We start from the raw sequence: 22,279 nt of genomic DNA, 5'->3' as shown, positions 1-22,279 counted from the left end.
TACTCTCGACAAATTTAAATTTTAACACGAGAAGCCAATTTGGACCCTGTTATTTACAATTAAAAGTGCAGATTAAACATTAATCACACGATAACCCTCCGCAATCAAAATGGACCAAACCACATCGCGTTTGTATCGATTGGTTTAGAAAAATCGCTACATTTTAGCAGCTCGCGCTCGTGCATGTGCACAGTACAACACATGCAACAGTACAGCTGATGCTGCCCAGCTGCGCGTCGCGTCGCTGACTGTCAACCCGTTCAAGTGTACAGCAGGAATGCATGCACCACACACCGCCCCCTCGCAAACTTATGATCACCATCTTTGCTACCTACCGCTGCATAAAAATTGCTTTTGTTTTTTGTTTGTGTGTGTGTTTTTATGTCAGTAGATCAATCGGAACATAACTTCCCTGTCAGTTGCCCAAATGAATACCCGGTACATGCAGCGAGTAGTAATCGACTTGGATTGATGGAGGTAAACCACTCACTTCGTACATGACAGCAACCAAGATAGCTGTGTTGTGTCCTTTTTGAAATTAAAGGACCGTGTGCAGTATTAAAAACACAACAAACAAAACTCATTTTGCTTGACCGCCAAAATAAAATAAAAAAGTTGGCATAAAATTATCAGTCATACCGAGCCATACACCACAACAGAATGTTTACAAGATGTAGCAACATACACCACAGGTACTAAGACTCCTTGTTTGTTTGTTTGTTTATGTGTGTTGGTTTTATTACTCATATATGATCACTTCCGTATATGTTGGGTAATTTGTTTTGCTAGTCTCCCCAATTTTTAAATGTTGATTTGGGTAAAAAGAGAAGAAAGATATGCTAATATATCAAGCTGAATTTGTTGGGTAGAATATGAAGTGTTTGTTTATTTCTTTTTAGCTACTTGATGTCACCTATATGAAGATACTCAAGGGTGTTAATAAGACCTACATCAGCCACAGGAAAACTAGACATTAGTAGTCTAAAAATATGACATTTTCATAATATTTTAATAAATTGTAATTATGAAACATTGATATCACTAAAACCGAGTTACAGGTGCCGCCGACTGGTAGATTTCATCAGTTTCGCAAAATCATCACAAAACATGTTTTGAAGGTTGATATACCGAATTTACTTTTTTTTGACCTTGACCTAAAATTTGGAGGGGAAATTAGAGCTGTTCGTAACTGCCCTCCCACTAGCATACACGGGAAAAATGCCCTCCCACTGAATTTTGACGCCCACTGCCCTCCAGTATCTATGGTCTGCCCGCTCCCCACCCCCCACAACAATTCAAGCTCCCCACTTCCCTCTCCCCACTACTGACATTCCCCATTGTCCACTTAATGTCCTCTAGGCAATCAAAGACAGCGCAAAACCTTGAAAGCAGCTAGTACTATACCTTAGAACATTGCGCCCCTCTAAGTTAGGCGCTTATATCTCCCCACAAGTTCTATCAAGCACAACTTTCCCCTCCCTCTCCGTATTTTCCGTTACCCACTGTCAAAAATATTCTGTCCGCCCACTGAAAATATGAAATTTCTTCACCGCCCACAGTTAATACTGACTTTTTCTCCCTGCCCTCTGATTAGTTTTGAAATTTGCCCGCCCGCTGAAAAATTGCGCACGAACACCTTTCTGCACGAACAGCTTAGTTGGCGCACCTGGAGTTAGTATTTCATCTGGGTTGAGCTTCCTTTCTGAGGAGCAGCACTAGATAAAAACGCTGTATGTGTATGAGTTGTGTATGTCACAGATGGCCAGACGGATGGCGGGTCAGGCAGGGTGTCCAATATACTAGGAGTATACAAAAGGGGTATACGCTAAGTATATTGGACGTCCTGCCTGTCCGGCCTGTGCACCAGCCTCTCTTTGAGATGGAAACTATGCGCAATATAAACAGATAAAACTGGTGAAAGAAAAAGCAAATGTGTGAGTTTAAGACAGAGAGATTTTATTTAGTTTTAAACATTGGATGGCAATCTTAGTGTAAAAATCTGCTAATTAACAGTTTAGAGCAAAATTTCTGCTATCTATTAACAGGCTGTAGCCTGCAGCCTCAATTGCTGTATAAATTGCACTATACAGGGTAGATGCCATGTGAGCTACAATACTCCCCCCCCCCCCCCGAAACAAGTACCCATCACTAAACTATGTGTGGCCCTCTTTCAGAGTCTTCCATTCAATTTTGATGAAATCAAACCACATATTGCACCCACAACAGTCAGAGAATTTATAATTTATTTGGTTTATTTGGTGCCCTTATTTTACAAGCAAGATCTAGTCTTCGACATAACTGACATTCAGACTCAAAAAGTGTTGGAAACGCTTGCTACAAAATGTCATGGTTGAACAGAAAGCATGAAAATGAATACTGACCATAGCAATAGCAGGAAATCTGAAGCCTTATATTTCTAGGGGGAGGTAGCACAATTGTTGGAAGAGCAAAATGGTCTTACTTGGTAGGTATCAAAACAGTGAACTGGTCAAATCAGGTCTTGGATTCACAGACAGTAAATACACTGTCTTGACCTTTTAGTTTGTCAACCTTACAAATAGTTCTCTTGATGGCAGCTTGGTGTACAAAAAATCTTCCTTTAAAATTCTGATAAAAGGCATTTTCAATTGAGGATACGTGCCTAACAAAGGAACATAAAATATGGTTCATGGAGCATCAAGGGACCTCAGAAATCACCTTTTAGATGTCATTTAAGTATTGTTAATGGAGAATAAAATTGGAAGATACTTATTTGTTGTTGTGTATGTTGTTTTTGTTGCTTTCATTTCTGGTTTCTTTAGAGTTGTTCAGAGTTTGGGCAGAAGGAAAATATAAATAGCCATAGAGGTACGGTTACTGCTCAATGTGCACAGTTGAACTCTAGTGTGACGTATATGTATAGGTATTGTATTGGATGTGGAATTCATGATAGCTTATTTCTAAGTCATGTCACAGAAACCTACAGTACACATCTATTCTTCATGCATTTCTGATGATATCAATATGTAAACAACAAATAAATTTATTTATCACAAATTATAAGATAACTGACACATAAAATGTGATGCCTCAGGTCCCTGTGGGCATATCAGATAAGTGTGAACTGGAAAGGCAATATTATACAATTTAAATAATTCTTTTATTTCAGTCAAAAATTATTGTTGCTGACTTTTCAAATATTCATTGTGAAGTTTTTCTTGCTGTTCGTAAGCTTTTGTCAGTTTCTTGATTTGCTTGTTGCTGAGTGGTTCTCCCTTTGCATCATGGGTAGGAATGCCCTGAAAGAAAGGTCAAAGTTCGTAATTATGCGGTAGCCAACGCAATGCAAATGTAGTACTGATGCGCATATCAGGCATTTCAGGTTTAAAACCTCAGGGTAATTAACAGAGCAAATTTACTGTACAATGTATGCACTACAAAAATGTTCTTTTTTTTCCTACGTCTACATAAAATGCCTGAAAATCAACCATGGACTAAATGTAAATGGCTTTTGATAATTTATTTTTTTATATTTTGCCGTGGAGAGCAGCTATTTGAATTTCAAATATTGGGAAAGGTTACAAATAGAAAATTTGTTTTCTCCAATGACAAAATTTGCTTGGGAATCCTTGATTTGAACTCTTGATTCAGTAAGAGAATGGTTGAAAGCTTCACTGAAGAAAGTGAGGCGCAAACTATCTTCAGTCTCTTTCAGCATATGTCAAGCAAGATACAAATTTAACTGACTTTTCAATGATACAAAAGACCCTGATAAGAGGAAAAATTGCCATGGGGGTCATGTCTGAGTAATTAAAACAACAACGCTTTTCCTTCAAGGAGAACTACAGATAATTGAACTTTGCATGCTATTATTCCATTGATGTCAGGAAAATAATGAAATTTCAAAGTGATAAAATGCAATGGAATATTGCTTTCATTAAATTTCCAAGTCTGTTATGATATTCTCACTGAAGTCAAGATTAGTCTAGTTTCAGTGTGAGTGTCAGTAAACATGAGCAAACACATATAATAACACCATAGGCATGAAACAAGCAAAGCATGCTACCAGTGTTGAAATTAGAAGAAATATTCCGACTCACCCTTGAGTCAAATTGTGAGTATTTATCCATCTCTTTAAGGAATAATTCTCCGGGCGGTATCCGGCGCTGTGCTTCCTTCGCAGCCTGCCTTTCTCTCTCCTTTTGTTTGGCTTCTTCTTTCTTCCTCTGCTTTTCTTCAGCAAGCTTCAAAAAAAAAAATACCAAAAAGTTTAAAATAGGCTATTTTGATCAAATTGACAGATATGCTCAAAGCACTCTACAATAGTAATTTTCCTTTTATCATTGGACCTTTCTGATGAAATAAGTCACTGTTTTAGGTCCTTCCCATGTCCAGAAATATTTTCTTGAAATCAGCTAAAAATTAAAATATTGATATTTCAATACACATCCTAACCATGATGCACTGGAATTCTGAGGTTTGGGTGTATACTCACAGACACACATTGCTGGTATACATACAAGAGTAACTGAAATTGACCCATTGACTGCCCTCTACCTTGAACGCTGGGAATTTCCGGTACTATTTTTGGTGCCAGATAATTCCAGTGAGAATGTACACACGTTCATATTAGCTTTGGTAAGCAGGAAGACATTGGTGCCACCGTGATGATAGCATAGGGGTTAAAGGTCAATTTTTGTTGACCACTAATTTATCATGCAACCAGATTCTGATCCAAATATTTTTCAAAAAAAAATAGAAAAATACCAAACTTGCCCTATGGGACGTCATTTTTGACCCTCTATTAATCAAATACCTGCATATCTCATATGGCATACGACTTGATGCTGAAATTCTCTTACTTCAGCACTGATATTAAACCATGATAATCCTTCACATACAAACAAACCGAACAATTGTTCAAAGACAAAATTGTTGGCATCTTTTAGGAACATACAAATATGCAGACAACACAAACCTGTCTAGCTTGTTCCCTTTCCTTCATGAGAATGTCTTTGTCCACCAATTTGACAACAGTGGGTTGGCCTTCATGGTCTTCAAGACGCACTCCTAATTCTGGCAAGACGTCGTCTCGAAGTTCATCACACAGCTTTAAGACTTCCACGACTGTGTGCAAAAAAAACCCATAAATTCTTGAAGTAACCTTAGCAGTTATCAGAAGAGAGCCGCAGTGTGCAAGTCGGTGTAATTTTTTGGTCAAATGAAAGTTACACAGATCCAGAAAGTCCTCTTTGACCTGTGAAAATTTTACATATTACATGTACTGGTATATAGCTAAGGGAAATTTCTAGAAATCTCTTAACTGAATCAAAGACTGTATAAAAATCTTGTGATTTCCAGTGCACACCAATGTAAGTAAGTGTATATGTTTCCTTCCCTTCAAACAATGGAATGGTCCAACTTTGTCAAAGACAACAATAGGGCTCTACTAAACTTTAGTAGTGAAAGGGTTAAAGGAAATTTCTAGAAATCCCTCGACTGAATCAAAGACTGTATAAAAATATTGTGATTTCCAGTGCACACAGAGTAAGTAAGTGTATATGTTCCCTTCCCTCCAAACAATGGAATGGTCCAACTTTGTCAAAGACAACAATAGGGCTCTACTAAAGTGAAAGGGTTAACTGTGGAAGATAGCTCCCAATTTCCATGGAAGGAAAAGGAAGGAAAACTGGTAATCAGCGCCTTAGTATCAACACAGGGGCAGTTCACATGTATGTCCTAAGGAGTGGGGGTGGGGAAGGGGTGTCTTTATTTTACCTTTCTTTTCTCTGGCTACTTGTCGTACACTGTCCCTGAAATCAGCAAATGCCTTCACGTATGGCATGACAGTTTCTTCAAGCTGTGTATGAGAAATGAAACATGGCATTAACTTTTTCCAAAATATTGGCACGTCAAAATTGAGTCATCCCATCCACTCATCAAGTTCTTCAAAGAAGGAGCAAAGGCGAATGTGACATAAAATCTAATATTGTAATGGACTATCCTTTATAAACATAGACACACATTTAATATGTCTACACAATCATACATATATTCGTCACATGGTTACAAACACATGATTGGATGATTCAAATGATTCTGTGCTTTGAAGTGAATAAAATATTCCTGTAAAGTACATTGAAGCAACACTACCGGGTAAAAGATTGAGACTCTTGCTGATGATCATGGGTGGCATCTTGACCAACAGATTTTTTACAATCAGCGCTAATTCTTACCTCCCTCTCTCTCTCCTCTCTCTCTCTCTCTCTCTCTCTCTCTCTCTCTCTCTCTCTCTCTCTCAGCCTATGGTTTTCACACAACTGACTATATTCGTCCATTCATTATCTAGGTGTCTGTGTTTGTACTTTACACATATTAGCTTGTGAATTCATTGTACCAGTACTTGCTGCAAACTTTTGCAAGGTAGAAAATTCGTGAAAATTTCCAGTTGGTGTGTTTTTCATACTTTGCCGAAATAAAAATAGTGTACAGAGTATGGAATCATTCAAACACTGTTTCATGAATTTACAAACTGACCATAAAATTTACATGAGAAATACTTGGAACTTACATTTGTGTTGTTCTGACCTGCACCCATTGGAAATCCTATCGGTTCATCGCCCTCTATGGCACCAAAAATCTACGAAGTTTGGGAACATGTAAAAAACACTGAATATTATTGAAATGTTGTCTTTTTGTGGAATATTATGAATGTATCAACATGCTGTAAATCTCTATGGCCGTTGTCCAAGACTGAAGACTGACACAACAAAATTAAATGATAGGATCTTGAGCAGATAATACCATCTTTAGCTTGTAAAATTTCGAGGAAAAATTTTAACCACTGTAACAAATTTCTTGTACCATGTACATAGTATGAAAAGCAATAGGCTGAAACTTGAATATAAATAATTGTGTACTATAAATTACTTAGTCATATTTATGCAATTTTTCTCCTTAATGTAACCCTTGACCTTTGGTTAACCTTTGACCCTTGACTCACCTTAAACATCTGTGTAAGATAGGCCGCAATATTTCTGAGAAGTATACTGTTTGGCAACTGCTTGTCTGATTTGCTGTCTCTAATGTAGACATTACTGTAGCCGACAAGTTCTTTCATGGCGTCCATGGCCGACTTTGTGTCAATGGAGTCACACAGGGCCTTCTCTACATCGGCTTTGACTTGCTGAAATCTACAAAACAAAATTTGAAAGTAAGCACGTATGGTCACAGAGGTAAATGTGAATAACCTTGGTTGAAATTTTCAAACAGACTGCCAGCTATCAGTAGACTGAGCTAGGGGGCTAGTCACTCCTATAGACAATATCACAATTGGTATCCTCAGTTTGCTGTCAAAAAGTAAGAATAATCTGTCAGTAGTCAGAAGTACTCTCTACTTTCTTAGTCTGTTTTGTAAAAAATATCATCAAATAGTCTTGACTTGAATCACTCTTAGAATTTATGGCAGAAAATTGCTCAACTTTCACATGGACTGTACAAGTCATTTGCCAGGTTTCTTGACTAAATATTCTCTTTCACAGCAACATCAGACTGAGTCGTCAAAATGCTACATAGAGTATAAATTTGTTGGATGGGGTGAACTCAGATGCCAGGGAATCTGAATATATCAGATATGGCTAAACTGTCAGGGAATCTGGATACACATATGTCACTTTGGCTGACTCATTAGCCACAGAATCAAAATACTTATAAAAAGACAGCAATGATATTTTTATGCCTTACGATCATCTAGGACCAGAACAGCAGCACACCTGAACAACAGTGGACCCATCTCCCATAAGGTATAATCCAGTGCTTGCCTGTGGTGGTCTTTCATAATAAATGAATACTCTGGAACAAACATACCCCCTAATATAGTGATAAATTGTACTGTGGCTCAATACAGATGCAGTGTCCTTTAGTCTTGCCTGTGTATCTTACAAAGAAAGCAATGAGTGAATGTCACAACTTACTGTTCAGAAAGTTTCAGTTCAGCCTGGTTCCACTTCAAGAACTTCTCAGGTCCAGGAGCAGCATTGCGGAGAATGTCCTTGACATTGAGGAAGAATTCCTGGAAAGGCGAAACAGAAATACACGGTATTAATCATGGTCAAGGTCACAGTTCCTTGTGATTGCTTTGATTGTAACTTGGAGAATTCTAACTTGGAGAAGTCCCTTACATAAAGTGACATCATTATGTTTTGCAAGTCGATCCGATATGGCTGACACATGGCCGTTTTGTCAACTATTTCGTCACGCGCACAACCAGAGAGCTTGCCCTCTTGCGAGGCATGAGAACACTTCACTGTGACTTACAAGCACAGTCATGTCAGTTGTGGAGTCCTCCAATCTCCCATGCATTATAATAATCGTCTTGTATTCAAATATTTTACATGGATACCATGGATAATTGAAAACATGAACGTGACAAACACTCTACCCAAAACAAGAGTTCTGAAATGTGATAATCACACAAAGAAATTATGATTTTAACTTTCCACTGACACACTGTGATATATTTCTGAATATCTATGTTTGATATTTAAACCACTAACCATTTTGAATACCGGTAATAAATATTTTATTTCAAAAGCCTGTATGGTGATTAATTATCACACTAACAAGCAGTTTCTGTGGTTCAAACACTGCATTTACTCAGTGTTAATTTGCAAACAATGATCGCGATGGATAGAATCCCCTCCCTCTGACTGCAAAACATTTCCTCAGTATGTTGATATATTTTTATCATCCACAGCACCTTACTAACACAGACTAAATCACCAAACAGCGGATTCTTCTCCAGATATCGCTATAGCATGTCCGGTCCCATGCCACACTTACATTCATGACTTTTTCATACTGGATAGCATTTTCCATGGTATTGGCGGAGTAGTCCAGGGTGTCTTTCCAGGAATGGAGTAAGAACATCAGCCGGAGTTGCCTGGAGGAGTGCTTCTCCAAGGCGTCTTTGATGGAGATGAAATTTTTCAGCGATTTGGACATCTTGCAGCCGGCTATCGTCAGGTGTCCGGAGTGTAGGAAGTATCTAACCCAGTGGTCATTACCATAGTAAGCCTATGGTACAAAAGAACATTGGTAAAAGCACTATGATTGTCAAATAAAAATCAGCAAATTTCAAGACTAATTCCTGATGTACAGATAATAAATTGATGTTTCAAAATTTACTCATGGTTTCCATATTCTTGACAGGTTAAAGTACCAAGAGAGCTTTAGTTATGATATCACCACAAAAAATTACCAAGTGCATCACAAATTTCACAACAGTACTAAATTTTCATATGAAAACAAAAAGCCATTATTGTAGCAATTTTTTCATCTTGAGAGAGTTACAGCCTACTGGATAGAGATAATGACAACATCATATTATTGGTACAAAAAAAAATTGGCAGCAGGACTCCAGACTGTGAGCATGAACTTCACCCTTGACCTTCGGCACACTTGCTGCAAATTATACATTCATTGTATTTCAACATTATGTGTACCTACCTCAGCCTGGGCAAGTTCATTGTCATGGTGAGGGAATTTCAAATCAACTCCCCCTGTGTGAATGTCCAAGGATTCTCCCAGAATGCAGCTTGCCATTACCGAACACTCAATATGCCAGCCTGGACGACCCTGGTGAAAAAAGTAATGAAAAAAATCTGTGAGCAAGTTTTTTTAATGTATTTACAATGCATAATCCCTGTATTCTACATAGTCTCGTGTTTAGGATTGAACATCTAGGCCATCCTCTCTAGGCTTTCGGACAGGTTTCTTTCAGCATTGATAAAGACAAGAATTTACTGACTTGCTGAGGTCAAAGTTGACTGATATCACAGACTAGTCTTGCTGTTTCCACATAACTACTTATCAATGAACTAGTTGACCATTCATTTGGTACTAAAATTTTGACTAGTGGACTTGTAGAAGGCCACGGCTAATGAGCCAATTTTGAAACTAGCTCAAGGGCTAGTGAATCTGAAAATAAATTGCTCACCCCTGCAAGACCCTCCAAAAGAACTGCTTTGCATCCAGATTCACTTCATAATAAGAGAAACATTTTCCTCTACCAAAAGCTCACAGTTTTTAAGCTTTGTAAAGCATTTATCTGTATTCTGTGCACGATGAATACACAGTGGGTGTAAATGACCTTTGACCTCTCACCTTTCCCCAAGGTGAGTCCCATGCAGGTTCACCTGGCTTGGAAGCTTTCCACACAGCAAAGTCGTTGGGGGATTTCTTCTCATCCAGTCTGTCCTGGGTGATGCTAAGATCACCCTCCCCCTCCTGCAGGGCCTTGCTGTCCCCTACACCCTCCGGTACCAGCTTTGCATAGCTGTGGTTCTCGGCAGAGTCAAAGGTCGACACTGAGAAATACACGGAGCCGTTTGACTCGTATCTGAAAAAGGAAATCATAATGGACATAATCAGCTGAATCAAGTGAAGGTAAAACGGAAGAGGCAGAAGGAATCTTTGGAATGGTAGATGTTACACGTTTTGTGAAAATTTGATAACTGTGTACACACAAAGGTGAACGTAAAGCAAAGGTCAATACAGAATAACAGTGACTCATTTGTAATAGCATCATTTTTATCAAAAAAAAATTCTCTTTGCTTTGTTGATTTTTAAATATTTTATTTATATTTTTATTTGTCTGCTATTTGACTTCATTGTTTTTTTTAACACTTATTGGATTTTAGTTCTGTGTGTTTAATTAGGACCCAATGGGAGATTACAGCCTTATTGGGTATTTTTAACTCGATTTGAGCATGGAAATGGGTAATCCTTTAAAGTGAAATAAATAAATAAATAAATAAATAAATAAATAGCCTACAAACCCTTCAGTCAATATTGGTTTCATCCAATATTGCTGTTTTCAATGGAAAATTTGAATACATGCAAAAACATGAATAATACCAGATGGACAGAGGGACCTCTCTGCAGAGCAGTAATTTTTTGGTTTGTTCACCATGTCTCTGTATTCAAGTCCACAAGTGATATCCAGCTCAAGGCGACTGGATCTGATGAAAGTCTTGCTGTAAGTCAGTTAATGTCATCCACATGCATGTTACTCTGCTGCTTGGAACACAAACACCGACTGGTCAACACAGAGCCCTGCCAAACACAGCATACTCCTGCCTGTAGCAAATGGTCAACTTCAACTCTTTACCAAATTTCTTACCAGAAAAAAGTCATAATGCAGTGATCTGACTTACGCATAGCCATTGTCTATGATCTTCTTCACATACTCGATGACCTCTGGGATGTACTCGCTGACCCTCGTCAGTACGTCAGCTGGCAGTACCTAATATACAGAAAACACAGTAAAGTGAATATACATTTGTATGCAGAGTTATCACACAGACGGCATGTGAAGGAACATTGACAGGCATGGCTTGTTTACCACTTACATGACTGTATTAAACCACTTACACAGAGGGACAAATCCCTCAACACTTGGCTTTCACTTAATCTGCCCGAATTCACATGAGTGGAGATACACAAAATCACGACTGGAGACACACACTTCGAGAGTATATTTGGTAACTTCCCAGAATTGTTACACATATATTTTCATTGATATTCAAATCACTGGGCTTGCTCTCAACCAATCAGTGACCTTTGTGGTCAGCTAACCTACATCATGCCATACAAATGAACCAATCGAAATTATTCTATCATCAGCTGATAAGTACCTCCCTGTGAAAACTCTATTTACCTGTGAAAATACCAATATTTCAGTTAATTTTATGATTGATTAAAGATATAACCAAATCATTTTTTTTAGTTTTGTAATGGACAAGTCAAGAAAATGAATATTTTTACTTGCATTGAGAGCTGTCATGTCTTTGTGGTATTCCGCCTCCCAGTGTTGAGGTAACGATGAAAATATTGAATTATCTGTGATTTCATGTCCCTTCCTGCCATCCAGTAAATCTGCTAAAACATCCCGGCTCTCTTCCACAACTCTCTGCAAATAGGGAAAGGTGTACAGCCCCGTTAGCAGTTACTTTTGATGAATTTTCTTGTACTTTTTCTGTACTTAAAAAACAACCATTTCTTGTTGAACTAGTGTTCAGCTTGTCAAACTGCATGTATTACGTCCAATGTTATTGTTTCAACATGGATCATGGTCCGGATTAGAATTTATTTTCCAACAATAACATTGAATATTACGTACAATCCATTGCCTTAGCAAGGAAAATATTTTGCATATCAACTAGAGTCAGAGAGCAAAAATAAACAGATAAACTTCTTTTGCTACGATACAAATTATGAAATACTTTATAGAAAATTCATGGCCATTGCACCTTTGAAAGATGAAATCGCCTTCAGGTTGATATCATTTTCAAAACCTACGGCTTGCAGTTGTGTGACTTGACACACCTCCATGGAGGTCTAGAATGAGTAACACGCAAATATACACAGTACGAATTTATCACAGACCACATCAGAAAACCTCATAACAAAAGATTAGAGAGAAAATGCTATAGCAAAAGACACGAGCAAAGAATTTTGAGTCACACAGTACCTGCATAACGGCTTGATTATCATTATTTGCTTCTTTTATGTTGTTCAGATGCGTTTGTAGATCTGACCTCCCACCCTCCACTTTCTTGAGAATTCGTTCCAGCATGTTCCTTTTATCTGGGTCTGTTTCTTTTTCAAACTTGTCAGTGTAGTTCTGAAATAAAATTCATAGAAGCTATGATCTTGAACTTGAAGTAGATTTTGGTGCCATTAGGTTCCAATCATCAATCATACTGCTTGCCTGTGGCACTCACTACATCCAGAAAAAACTTAAAACACAAAGAGGCAGTCGAGAGTATAATTTTCTGGCAACTTTGCTTTTCCTGATACTCAATGGGTGATACAATCTTGAAGCGTTTCTTTACCCTCAGTGAAATGTTTTCATTCTCTCTCTCCACAGAGATTACTGTGTATGCCTGCAAGAATGACATTTTTGAAAGCAAGATCACTTCTCGACGTTCTGCACATTTCAAGCATTTGATGCATCTGTAAAGTCTGAACAAAGATTTCAACTAGATATCAAAATCTATACTTGATGTTGTATGTTGTCTTGAACTTTGACCCTTTGAGTGCTGTAATTTTTCCACCAAAATTTTAGTGTAACATGCTACCAATTTTTATAAATTTTTTTGTAATTTTTTGATAATTTTGGACCAAATGGACATAACATTTCATTGGCTACAGTTTTTAATCAAAAATTTGGCAAAAATCTGAGAAAACTTGACTGGGCTATATTTTAAAGAAGCAACAAAAATTGACTTTGGCGCTCAAAGGGTTAATTGAATTATATTTAGAATGTGAAAGTGTCATGGAAATCTAGTTTGTTTATCTCAGGAGGTGAATCAGCCTGAAAAGTTTAACCCTTTGCACCCTGACCCCCTGGTACCCTAAGACATCATGCGGACATTTTTGTCCGAGCCGGGTTCAAAGGGTTAAACCAGATCCAATTTGACTTAAAAGAGCGTTCATGAAATTATGGATGAATAGAATCTTCACACCTGCTTTCCTTCTTTGATATCTTTTAATAAACCATTTGGACATTTCATGGCCTTCTTGTACTCTTCAAAGAGATAGTTCTGCCGGGCACGTTTGATGATTTTATCATCAATATCGGTAATATTCATGCAGTAGAGGACGTCATAGTTGAAGTACTGACTCATGACTCGCCGTAGGATGTCAAAGGAAATATAGGACCTGCAGAAATTGAATGGAGTAATTGTTAGTGCAGAAAGCAATGCATATGATGAAAACGTAAGGAAGGTTTTCTCAGTAAGTAATCCCTTTGAAGCAATGAAACCTTACTGTCAACTACCATAACCCCAGTTTTCTTAAGAGGAAATCTATATTCACAAACAAAGTAAATAGGAAATTATTCTTGGTTCAGATACATAAATGATATGATAGCTACATATTTCTGTTTCAGACATTATGCTGACTGACCATACCAACACACATGTAGGACTAGGATTCCCAAGTCACTATTGAATTGAATTGAATTGAATTGAAACTTTTTACTGGTTTCCTTTGATATTAGAAGACCGCAGAAATGTATGAACATTGTTCAAAAATAATTTACTATGTTCTCTAACCTCAACAAATTGGTATATATTGACCCCCCACCCCCTTCCCACAGTTCCTTGTAAATAGATCCATTATCACCATTTGTAACAATGGATTTGGTCCAAACCATTATGGTAAAGGGGTTACAACTGTTACCACACCCCTTTCACCACTATACTTGGTGGCACCCATTGTCCTTATCATCCAGATTGGACGTGTCTACTAGAAATGGGGTGAAAGGTACCAGTAAATGTGAGTTTGCAAGATGTCAAGATTAGTAACCAGCCATGGCATATTGCATTAGTAATAGCCTGTCTTTTTCAGGTACACATTAAAATAGCTGCAATGTCGAATTAAAAAAGTGGTAAAATTGATAGGGTTTTTACGGTATACTATAACATCATACAGTCTTCACAATATTTTTATTAATGGCCCATAAAGCTGTAAACTTTTGATGATTTTTACACTGTTTTTGTTTTGCATGTCAACTGCAAGTTCTTGTTCTACTCCCAAAACGCATGTTAAAACACCCACTACCTGGCTTATCACCACAGCATCTATCTGTGAAAAATGCAGTGTTAGGCCAAAAAAAAAAAGAAATGTTTCTGGTCAGGTCTTTCTTTAATAAATGGTGCAGCGACGCGCATTTATTTATTTATTTATTTATTTTCCCCCTCAAGGGAGGGAGGAGGGTCAGCTTTATAGTTTTATCAATATAGTCACATATATACTGTTCATGCAGTCACTGATCATGCCCCCCAAAGAATTTTCTCTTTCTCTTCAGCCATTTTGGTTTGGTGTCAGCCACCGCCGGCCACAAACAGGAATAAAAAGGGTGATGCGCTGTTGTTCACGTGATGCGCGCTGACCAGAAACATTTCTTTTCTTTTTTTTGGCCTTATTGTCTATATTTGAATTCTAGTCCGGGTAAGTATTCACTTGTCCAACAATACCGGTAACAATGCAGTCAACACATGTATGGGCTGAGTTGACAAGCTGAAAACTTTATGTTTCTCAACACACTTTGGGGAGCAGACAAGAAAATCACCCAAAGTTTAAGCTACTGGCACTAAAACAAACGATTTCAATGGTGCATCTTTTATGACATTTTCAGCTACACTGACTTACTGACTGAGTATGGAATTGCACTTGTGCAAATTCACAGAGTTTTGAACAAAAACATTTCTGATGAGACTCTTTGATCACCAAACACTGTTACGTCACATACCTGGCATGGCCCATATGGGAGGCATCATACACAGTTGGACCACAGCTATACCACAGTACTTTGTTGCCATGCTGCGGAATAAACGGCTCCTTCTGTCTGGTCAGACTGTTGTACAGATGCAGCTGCGGTCTCTTGTCTCCCTCCGGCGGGTTCCATGCCGGCTGAGTCCTCTTCTTGTTTGCTGATGAATTAAATGTAAATATATGAAAAATTAAATACATCAGTCATTGCACCCCTGACCCCTACATGTGGGTGCAAGTTGGAACATTCTCATTGTTTTCAACAGGTTGGTTCAACCCATGTGTGGAAAATGGGACTTGGAATTAAATAAAGCACACGTCTCTGCAATATTCCACATATAACGTAATTGTTACGTTTAGAAGTTACAGGTGAAACTTCAGATGGTCATCAAACCTATAGCATAATCTTATAGAAAATCACAAATAAAACGATGGTTGGACATTGATTGAAATTGCTTGAAAAGCCATATCTCTCCACACAGCCTCTCCTGTGCTCCGAGTGAATAATGCACTGTAGCTATACTCATAGCTACATACTGATGCAACCTACGCTTGATTCAAATTTCTTATACATCATGTCGTGTATGGACAGGGAAGTTTTATCTTTCAATGTGATAGGTCATTGAAAGCCACAGGCAACATCACTGCAGCCACACGCTCTCCTGTTCAAAAAACTTCATGGGTGAAATCTTAGACAGTGGTCTCACTTCTACTGTCTGTGGTAAAATTTACTACAACCAAATGATCTGATGTGTGCGGAACAGATAAACAATTTAATAAAAAAAGCAACAATTTGTATCTGCACACTCATCTGAAACAAGGGAAAATGTGACGTTGCAAAATCGGATACAGACTCTACCATTAAGGTATCACAGGACTTTTGTTTGCTTGTGGTTGTAAATCACGAGGTTAAACTGGGTGTATGGGGGTCATAAATACAAGTGGTTTTCATGAAGAGGGTGAAGCAGTCTTAAAATATTTTGTCCTGGTTGGGGAGACACGCTAGAAACAGCTATTGTGGATGGGTTAATTTGAAAGAACAGAAAGATTGTTACGGTTTACCACCTACCATTTTTGTTGGGGTTGTCTGAATTTGATGTACGACACTGTGGGACAGTGGTTACACCAGACTACATCATGCTTGTGTAACATGCCATTTAGTTTCCTTGAACAGATTGAATGAAAGGCGCGCCCCATATTATTATCATTAGAGATCAAAAACGAACTCATTGGAGTACACTGCTCATTGATGGGACTTGTGCAGTCATTGTTTCTTAGTCTACGGCTTTGCAATTACATTCATGGGCTACACAAACACAGGATCGCTCAACACAGTGTGAAATGACTGTATGTATGACCTGAGATGTACGAGAGAGCCAACACACTACTCTATGGGACGCTGTGCGCTGGACGCTAAGCCGTCCATATGTCAAATCTGCACCGACCCACTTTCAAACATCTTTTCCGTGATCAACAAACGTGGAGCATTTCTACGTAGGCTTGCAAGCTAACAAAACATAATTGGAACGAGAACCATTCTAACGAAGTGGCAGCGCCCTAAAACATGTCGTAAAACCATAAGACGTGGCCAAGTGACTTACCGGTGTCCGCCATCATAAGCGTGATGAAATACCGGAAGAGATGGCTGAGGGCGCTGATGCGCTGACCCCACACACCAAGGTCACACTAACCCTGAGTCAAAACCGGTCGATCTTATCGATAAATTCGAGAGAGAAATCAGTATTTCACTGGCATATATAAGTGGAATCGGTATACCTTAGATGATCCGAACTTCGTTCATTTTAAAAACTGTTAGGGCCCGTGTTTAAATAAAGCATGCTCGTGACAAACTAAATTCATTTAGTCGGAGTTATTATGTATTTGCATAAATTTGATTTATTGTTTTGTTGTTTTTTTATGTTTTTTTTTTGTTTTTCTTTTTTTACTATTTTAATTATCGTGTGCATATTCCGCTTACAAGAGTATCGTTAGCAAAGTTTAGTTGCCCTGTTATGGTGTACCCGTCTTTACTCAATCGCCATTCGGGTTTCTTTCACATGTTTCAAATCCCAATGTTTGTTCTTGAAAAATCTGTCAGTGGCTCGAACCTCCGGACAACTACCTATTTTAGCCATTTATAGAGTCCGGAGGAAATTCATATCCAAATCTCAACATCGGATTTTCGGACTTCCAAACTGTCGTTTAAAAGACGGGGTTAGAGGTTGAACGCGGTGAAGTTCGTTAGCCATACCATTTTTTTAATTATCGGCGGCCGACCGCTTTTATTCGAAATCCTCAAATTTGTAAAGTTACGAGAGAGAGAGAGAGAGAGAGAGAGAGAGAGAGAGAGAGAGAGAGAGAGAGAGAGAGAGAGAGAGAGAGAGAGAGAGAGAGAGAGAGAGAGAGAGAGAGATGTGATGAAACCAACGGTTCATTACCAATGCGATATATATTCTATCAAAGTGTTGCAAGAAGACTGGTTGTTAAAATGGGTGTTAGAGGAATTAGACAGATATTGTATTAGTATTAAGAAAAAACATTCTTTGAAAAAAGATGAATTTATTCCAACAAAATGGCAAATAAAGCAAATCTTCATAATTGTGAATTTGTCTCGAGTGAACGAATAAAATTACATGGCAACTTGTTTGAAAAACATTGCCTTTTAACTACTAGTAGAAGAAGAGGAAAGAAAAATATCCAAAAATCGTATCATCATATGAATGCATTCAGGACGCATCCTTCGGTTCTTCTTCAAGTCTTGCAAGTCTTGAAAATTTTGTGATAAAATCCTAAGCTTTGCTCATCATCTTAGAAGTCAAATACAATGATATGGGCCACCCGCCGCAAATTTGATGTCATTAAGCTTATGTGATGGAAAGGACAACACTTCCCCACAGCAAAATATCAATGGCCAAACGTTCTAATGTACCGGGGATACAGTCGTCGGAACTGCGCTCAAAGGTCGTATGGGACCCAGACGACCAATGTAATTTATAAAAACTGTACTGTGATCCAAGGTACGATGTTGATTGATGAAAGTAAAAACACGTCTGTCATAATCTACAGTTAAATGTTGCAGCTACGATGATGATGTGCACCTAGATATCGTGCAAGAAACACATTGTTTCTAAACAAGAAACTCGCACAGGCGCAGTTCCGACGACAGTTTCCCTTTAATTATTGCTAATCTGCTAATTCGACTGACGAAGTTCGGGCGAACGTACGGGGGAATCAGTCATTCTGACTGAGACTTTCCCCTTGAAGTATCATGAGAATTCATGGCGTTGTAATTTTTCGGCCACATAACACGTAAGACCAAATATTGTCATTCGTTTTGTTTTGTTTTAGGGTTTAGTTTATTTTCCGCGCTTTTATCGCCACTCTGTACCCTTATACACACGGACTGATTCAACGATTTAGCACGTTTTCGCATCCCTCTTGCTGTTGCTATGCATTGCGCTTCTCGTAACTGTGGCTCGATCTTCCTTGTCTCGTACATCAGTGACAGCTGGCCCTACCATAACGGCTAAAGTTCTCACATAGGGCGAATTCGCTCTCCATCGCAGCTCACGTGTAATTCTAAAGTATTTGCGAATGCGTGGACTTGCCCATGGCCACCTTTTTATCATCGTAATGATTCATTGATTAGTTGCCTAGCAATATCGACGACGACAATGATAGCGTCTACGGTCACAGTAAATGATGTTTGATCACTATCTGTGGATCTGTTTCCCCGGCAAAGTAAGGTCTCATCTTTGCTCCGTGCCATGGCTAATACAGCAGGGAATTCTCTCGCCTTGATTGCTGTTTGTGTTATTCTGGTCGGCTATGCTGGTAACTTACTGATGATAACGTCCATCCTGGCCTTCCGTCATCTACGGACTCGTGCTAACGCTCTGCTACTGAGCCTTGCCGTTGCCGACCTCCTGTTTCTCGTAACTGTAGCTCCGTTCTTCCTCGTCTCGTACATCAGTGGCAGCTGGCCCTACCATCACGGCTACTGTGTCATCACGGCAAACCTGTCGTTCATCTTCACCGGTGTCTCGCTGTGTCATTTGACCGCCATCCCCATGTTTCGATTCTTTTCCGTCGTCTGCCCCATGTGCCCGGCGAAAGAGTTCTTGCGGAACCGCTCAAGCGTCTCTTTCATGATCGCCATCTCATACCTGTTGTGACGCCTGTCGTCACAATGGTGGGTCGTTTGGCGTCTGCCGGTTTCTCATCGCAATATTCGCGCTGTGTACTGACGAAAACTGACAACCCAACAGTTTTTAACTTCATGGTGATCTTTGGCATCGGGAGTCCCTTTATTTGCACGATTTTTGCATACCTAGGGATTTATATTGCCGTTAAGAAGTCAAGATTCAGCCACACTCAGGTCCACCTGTGCCGGCTTGTCACCCTGAAAACAGAAATAGTGACCGTTCTGTGGAAGTTCGATTGGCCAAGCAGTCCGCTGTGATATTTGTATCGTTCCTAGTTTGCTTCAGTCCTTATATGCTTCTGAACTTTATCGACTCCGACGGCTCCTATCCGAAAGAAGCTTACATAATTTGCTCGGCGCTGTTCTTGGTCTCAAGTTCCATAAACCCGGTATTGTATGGACTCATGAGCCGCTATTTTCGACAGGCATATATCGTCGGATTGCAACGCCTTGTAAAACAACGTCCACTGTGGAACCCATGGAAACCGTACGGGAGTCGACCAACTCTGCCCCGGTTTAGGTGTCATTTCAAAATATTTGTTTGGTCGAAGTGCCATCGAAGGATGGTACACCATTATCCCAATGAGAACCTCCTATTAGTGTCATCAAAATTGACTGAGTTTATGAGATGGTGAGTTCGTTGAGTCAGTCGTCAATTCCGTCCAGTTCGTGAGAAAGAAAATCTGCACTGGAGAGAATTCACAGTACAGGGCACCAGAGAAGTTTAACTTTCGAGCGAAAAAGATACTCTATACATACTCGATCCTATGCTTCGCTTTCAGCCTTCGTCCTATTGGCGAAGGCCAAAAATTTCCGAAGGTAAAAATACTTCGTCTATGGATTAAGCTATAACCGGCTATCTTCAGTTTTATTGTAAGGGACTATCCATGAATCGTTCGGAGTCAACCTCCCCGATGACTCATACGTGTAGACATGCAAACACATGCCGCAATGCTGCCATTACTGTCTTGAAAGTTTTACAAGCCTATGGGAAAGTATGGGGTTTTCGTACTAGATATAAAGATATGCTTTCAATAATTATTGATTCTTAAAAACTTGTAAGCATCAGCGATAATGCTATGACAGTTTTTGCACTGTTTTTTGAACAGGAATAATTTTATATCTTAATTACATGCATGGTTAGCAATCAACTTGCCAGTCGTACATTTGACAAGTAACTTTTTGAGGAATCTTCTCAATGAATTAAGATCCAAAGACAAACAATCATCATCCCTCTTTCTCTCTTTCTTTAAGAACGGGACTTCACAAATTCATGGAAAATCACAAGATGAGGTGCCTTTGCTAAGTATCTCAAACTACAAAGTATGTGCCTAGAAAGTGAAACGCTTAAACTTGTGCTCGAAATTTCCTCAGGAATCTTTCAACCGAACTCTTTCAAAATCAAGAATAAAACTCCAGGGTCACCGTGCAAATTTTCGCACAAGAGAAACAAATTACCCAAGATTTACCGATATTTGAAATTCAAAATGGCCGCCACCCCAGTGTTACTCTATGGAGAAAAATACAATTAAATATATCGATTTTCGAAAAAGGAAGACGGTGAAAATGTTTCTTACACTATTGAGCTTTAAAATGAGCCCCCACAATTGGTAGATCAAAAAAGAAGTGTACAAGTTCGAGAGTTCGAATATCTGTCCTGGAGGCGCATTCTTAGTAGGGATACGAACTGCTGACCTCATATATTTCTTTGTCTATTGCTGCTATCTATAGCATACAAAACTTATAATACAATAAAAAACAATAGTATTCGATTGACAGCTACATGAACAGATACTTTGGTGTTATACGATTCATCCCTTCGGAGACCAAAACATATTTTCAAAGCCTGTATTTCTTTTTTTGACTTTGTGTATGGCAATATTTGAGAAACAGTTTTAGTATTTTGCAATAGGCAGGTTGAAAATGAGAGAGTGGTTTTTTGAGGGATATATATGTCGGAGACTGACGTGATATCTGTTCAGGAAAAGAAATCATATGAACAAATGATCAAAAAGGAAAGTGTCATGGGGGTAAATCTACTTCGCAAAAGTTAATGGCAAGAACGTGATTTATTAAGAGCATCAATTCTGTTTCCAATGTCTCGACATATCTGTCTTGAAAATTGGTATGCAAAAGTGTTCTGTCTGTGTACTTTGCGCGCCAACTAGTCGCTATATATAGTGCAGGTGACTGTCAAGTAAGCAAAATATAGTTACTAACCTTTCTCCTAAATCAAAAAGCATTTTTGACATGGCAACTTAAGATAGTTCGCGCCTCGAAATTGGAAGACTTCAACTTTTGCTCAAACTTGCTCATATCCTAATCAAACGTTCGGCTTAAAGTGGTTCTCTCTGTTTTCACTGAAACCACATGATGTATAACATCAAGAAGACATTTTAGAAGAATTGAAAATTTTTTGCGTTCTAAATACTGTTACGGTAGCGTTTTTATCGTCTACTCACCACGCGAATATAGCATTATTACAAAGTGAAGAGTTTTTTTTTCATTTTTAGCGTAACCAGGAGTGGCCACTAATTATTTATTTTGATTGCATGAAAGCCCATCCGTCGCAACATGGTTTGTCTTCTGTAAGCAGGCGAACCTGTACAAAACCGCGAGCGTGTACGTTGGATTTCCATTTGTGAATTCAGCTCCAGTGAAAACTTGGAAATTTACGGCGTAGAAGATACAACATGGACTTATGTATACGGTCCTGACTGCTCTTCTTTTAAACACTACAGTTATGGTAAGTGTGTT

The 22,279-nt window shown here is 38.8% G+C and overlaps 2 protein-coding genes across 2 annotated transcripts; one reads left to right on the top strand and one right to left on the bottom strand.

Moving 5' to 3' along the window:
• Window positions 1–2,225: 2,225 nt before the first annotated feature.
• Window positions 2,226–16,955, bottom strand: LOC139135304 (cysteine--tRNA ligase, cytoplasmic-like). The gene is made up of 16 exons (XM_070702649.1): window positions 16,920–16,955; window positions 15,299–15,479; window positions 13,509–13,704; window positions 12,512–12,664; window positions 11,810–11,950; window positions 11,196–11,284; window positions 10,144–10,378; window positions 9,487–9,615; window positions 8,821–9,054; window positions 7,953–8,050; window positions 6,983–7,172; window positions 6,551–6,619; window positions 5,758–5,839; window positions 4,958–5,106; window positions 4,080–4,223; window positions 2,226–3,278 (listed from the first exon to the last, which is right to left on the bottom strand). Exons 1-16 carry the CDS (start codon window positions 16,933–16,935, stop codon window positions 3,156–3,158), a joined length of 2,229 nt encoding a protein of 742 aa, XP_070558750.1. The 5' UTR covers window positions 16,936–16,955; the 3' UTR covers window positions 2,226–3,155.
• Window positions 16,956–19,085: 2,130 nt separating this feature from the next.
• LOC139144059 (trace amine-associated receptor 7g-like) lies at window positions 19,086–19,493 on the top strand. Its single transcript, XM_070714709.1, has one exon. It carries the CDS (start codon window positions 19,086–19,088, stop codon window positions 19,491–19,493), a length of 408 nt encoding a protein of 135 aa, XP_070570810.1.
• Window positions 19,494–22,279: the final 2,786 nt, after the last annotated feature.

Source organism: Ptychodera flava, chromosome 1 (genome assembly GCF_041260155.1).
Source record: "Ptychodera flava strain L36383 chromosome 1, AS_Pfla_20210202, whole genome shotgun sequence".
NCBI classification, from domain to species: domain Eukaryota; kingdom Metazoa; phylum Hemichordata; class Enteropneusta; family Ptychoderidae; genus Ptychodera; species Ptychodera flava.
The sequence above is the reverse complement of the archived record's forward strand: the minus strand, read 5'-3'. Positions and strand labels throughout refer to the sequence as shown.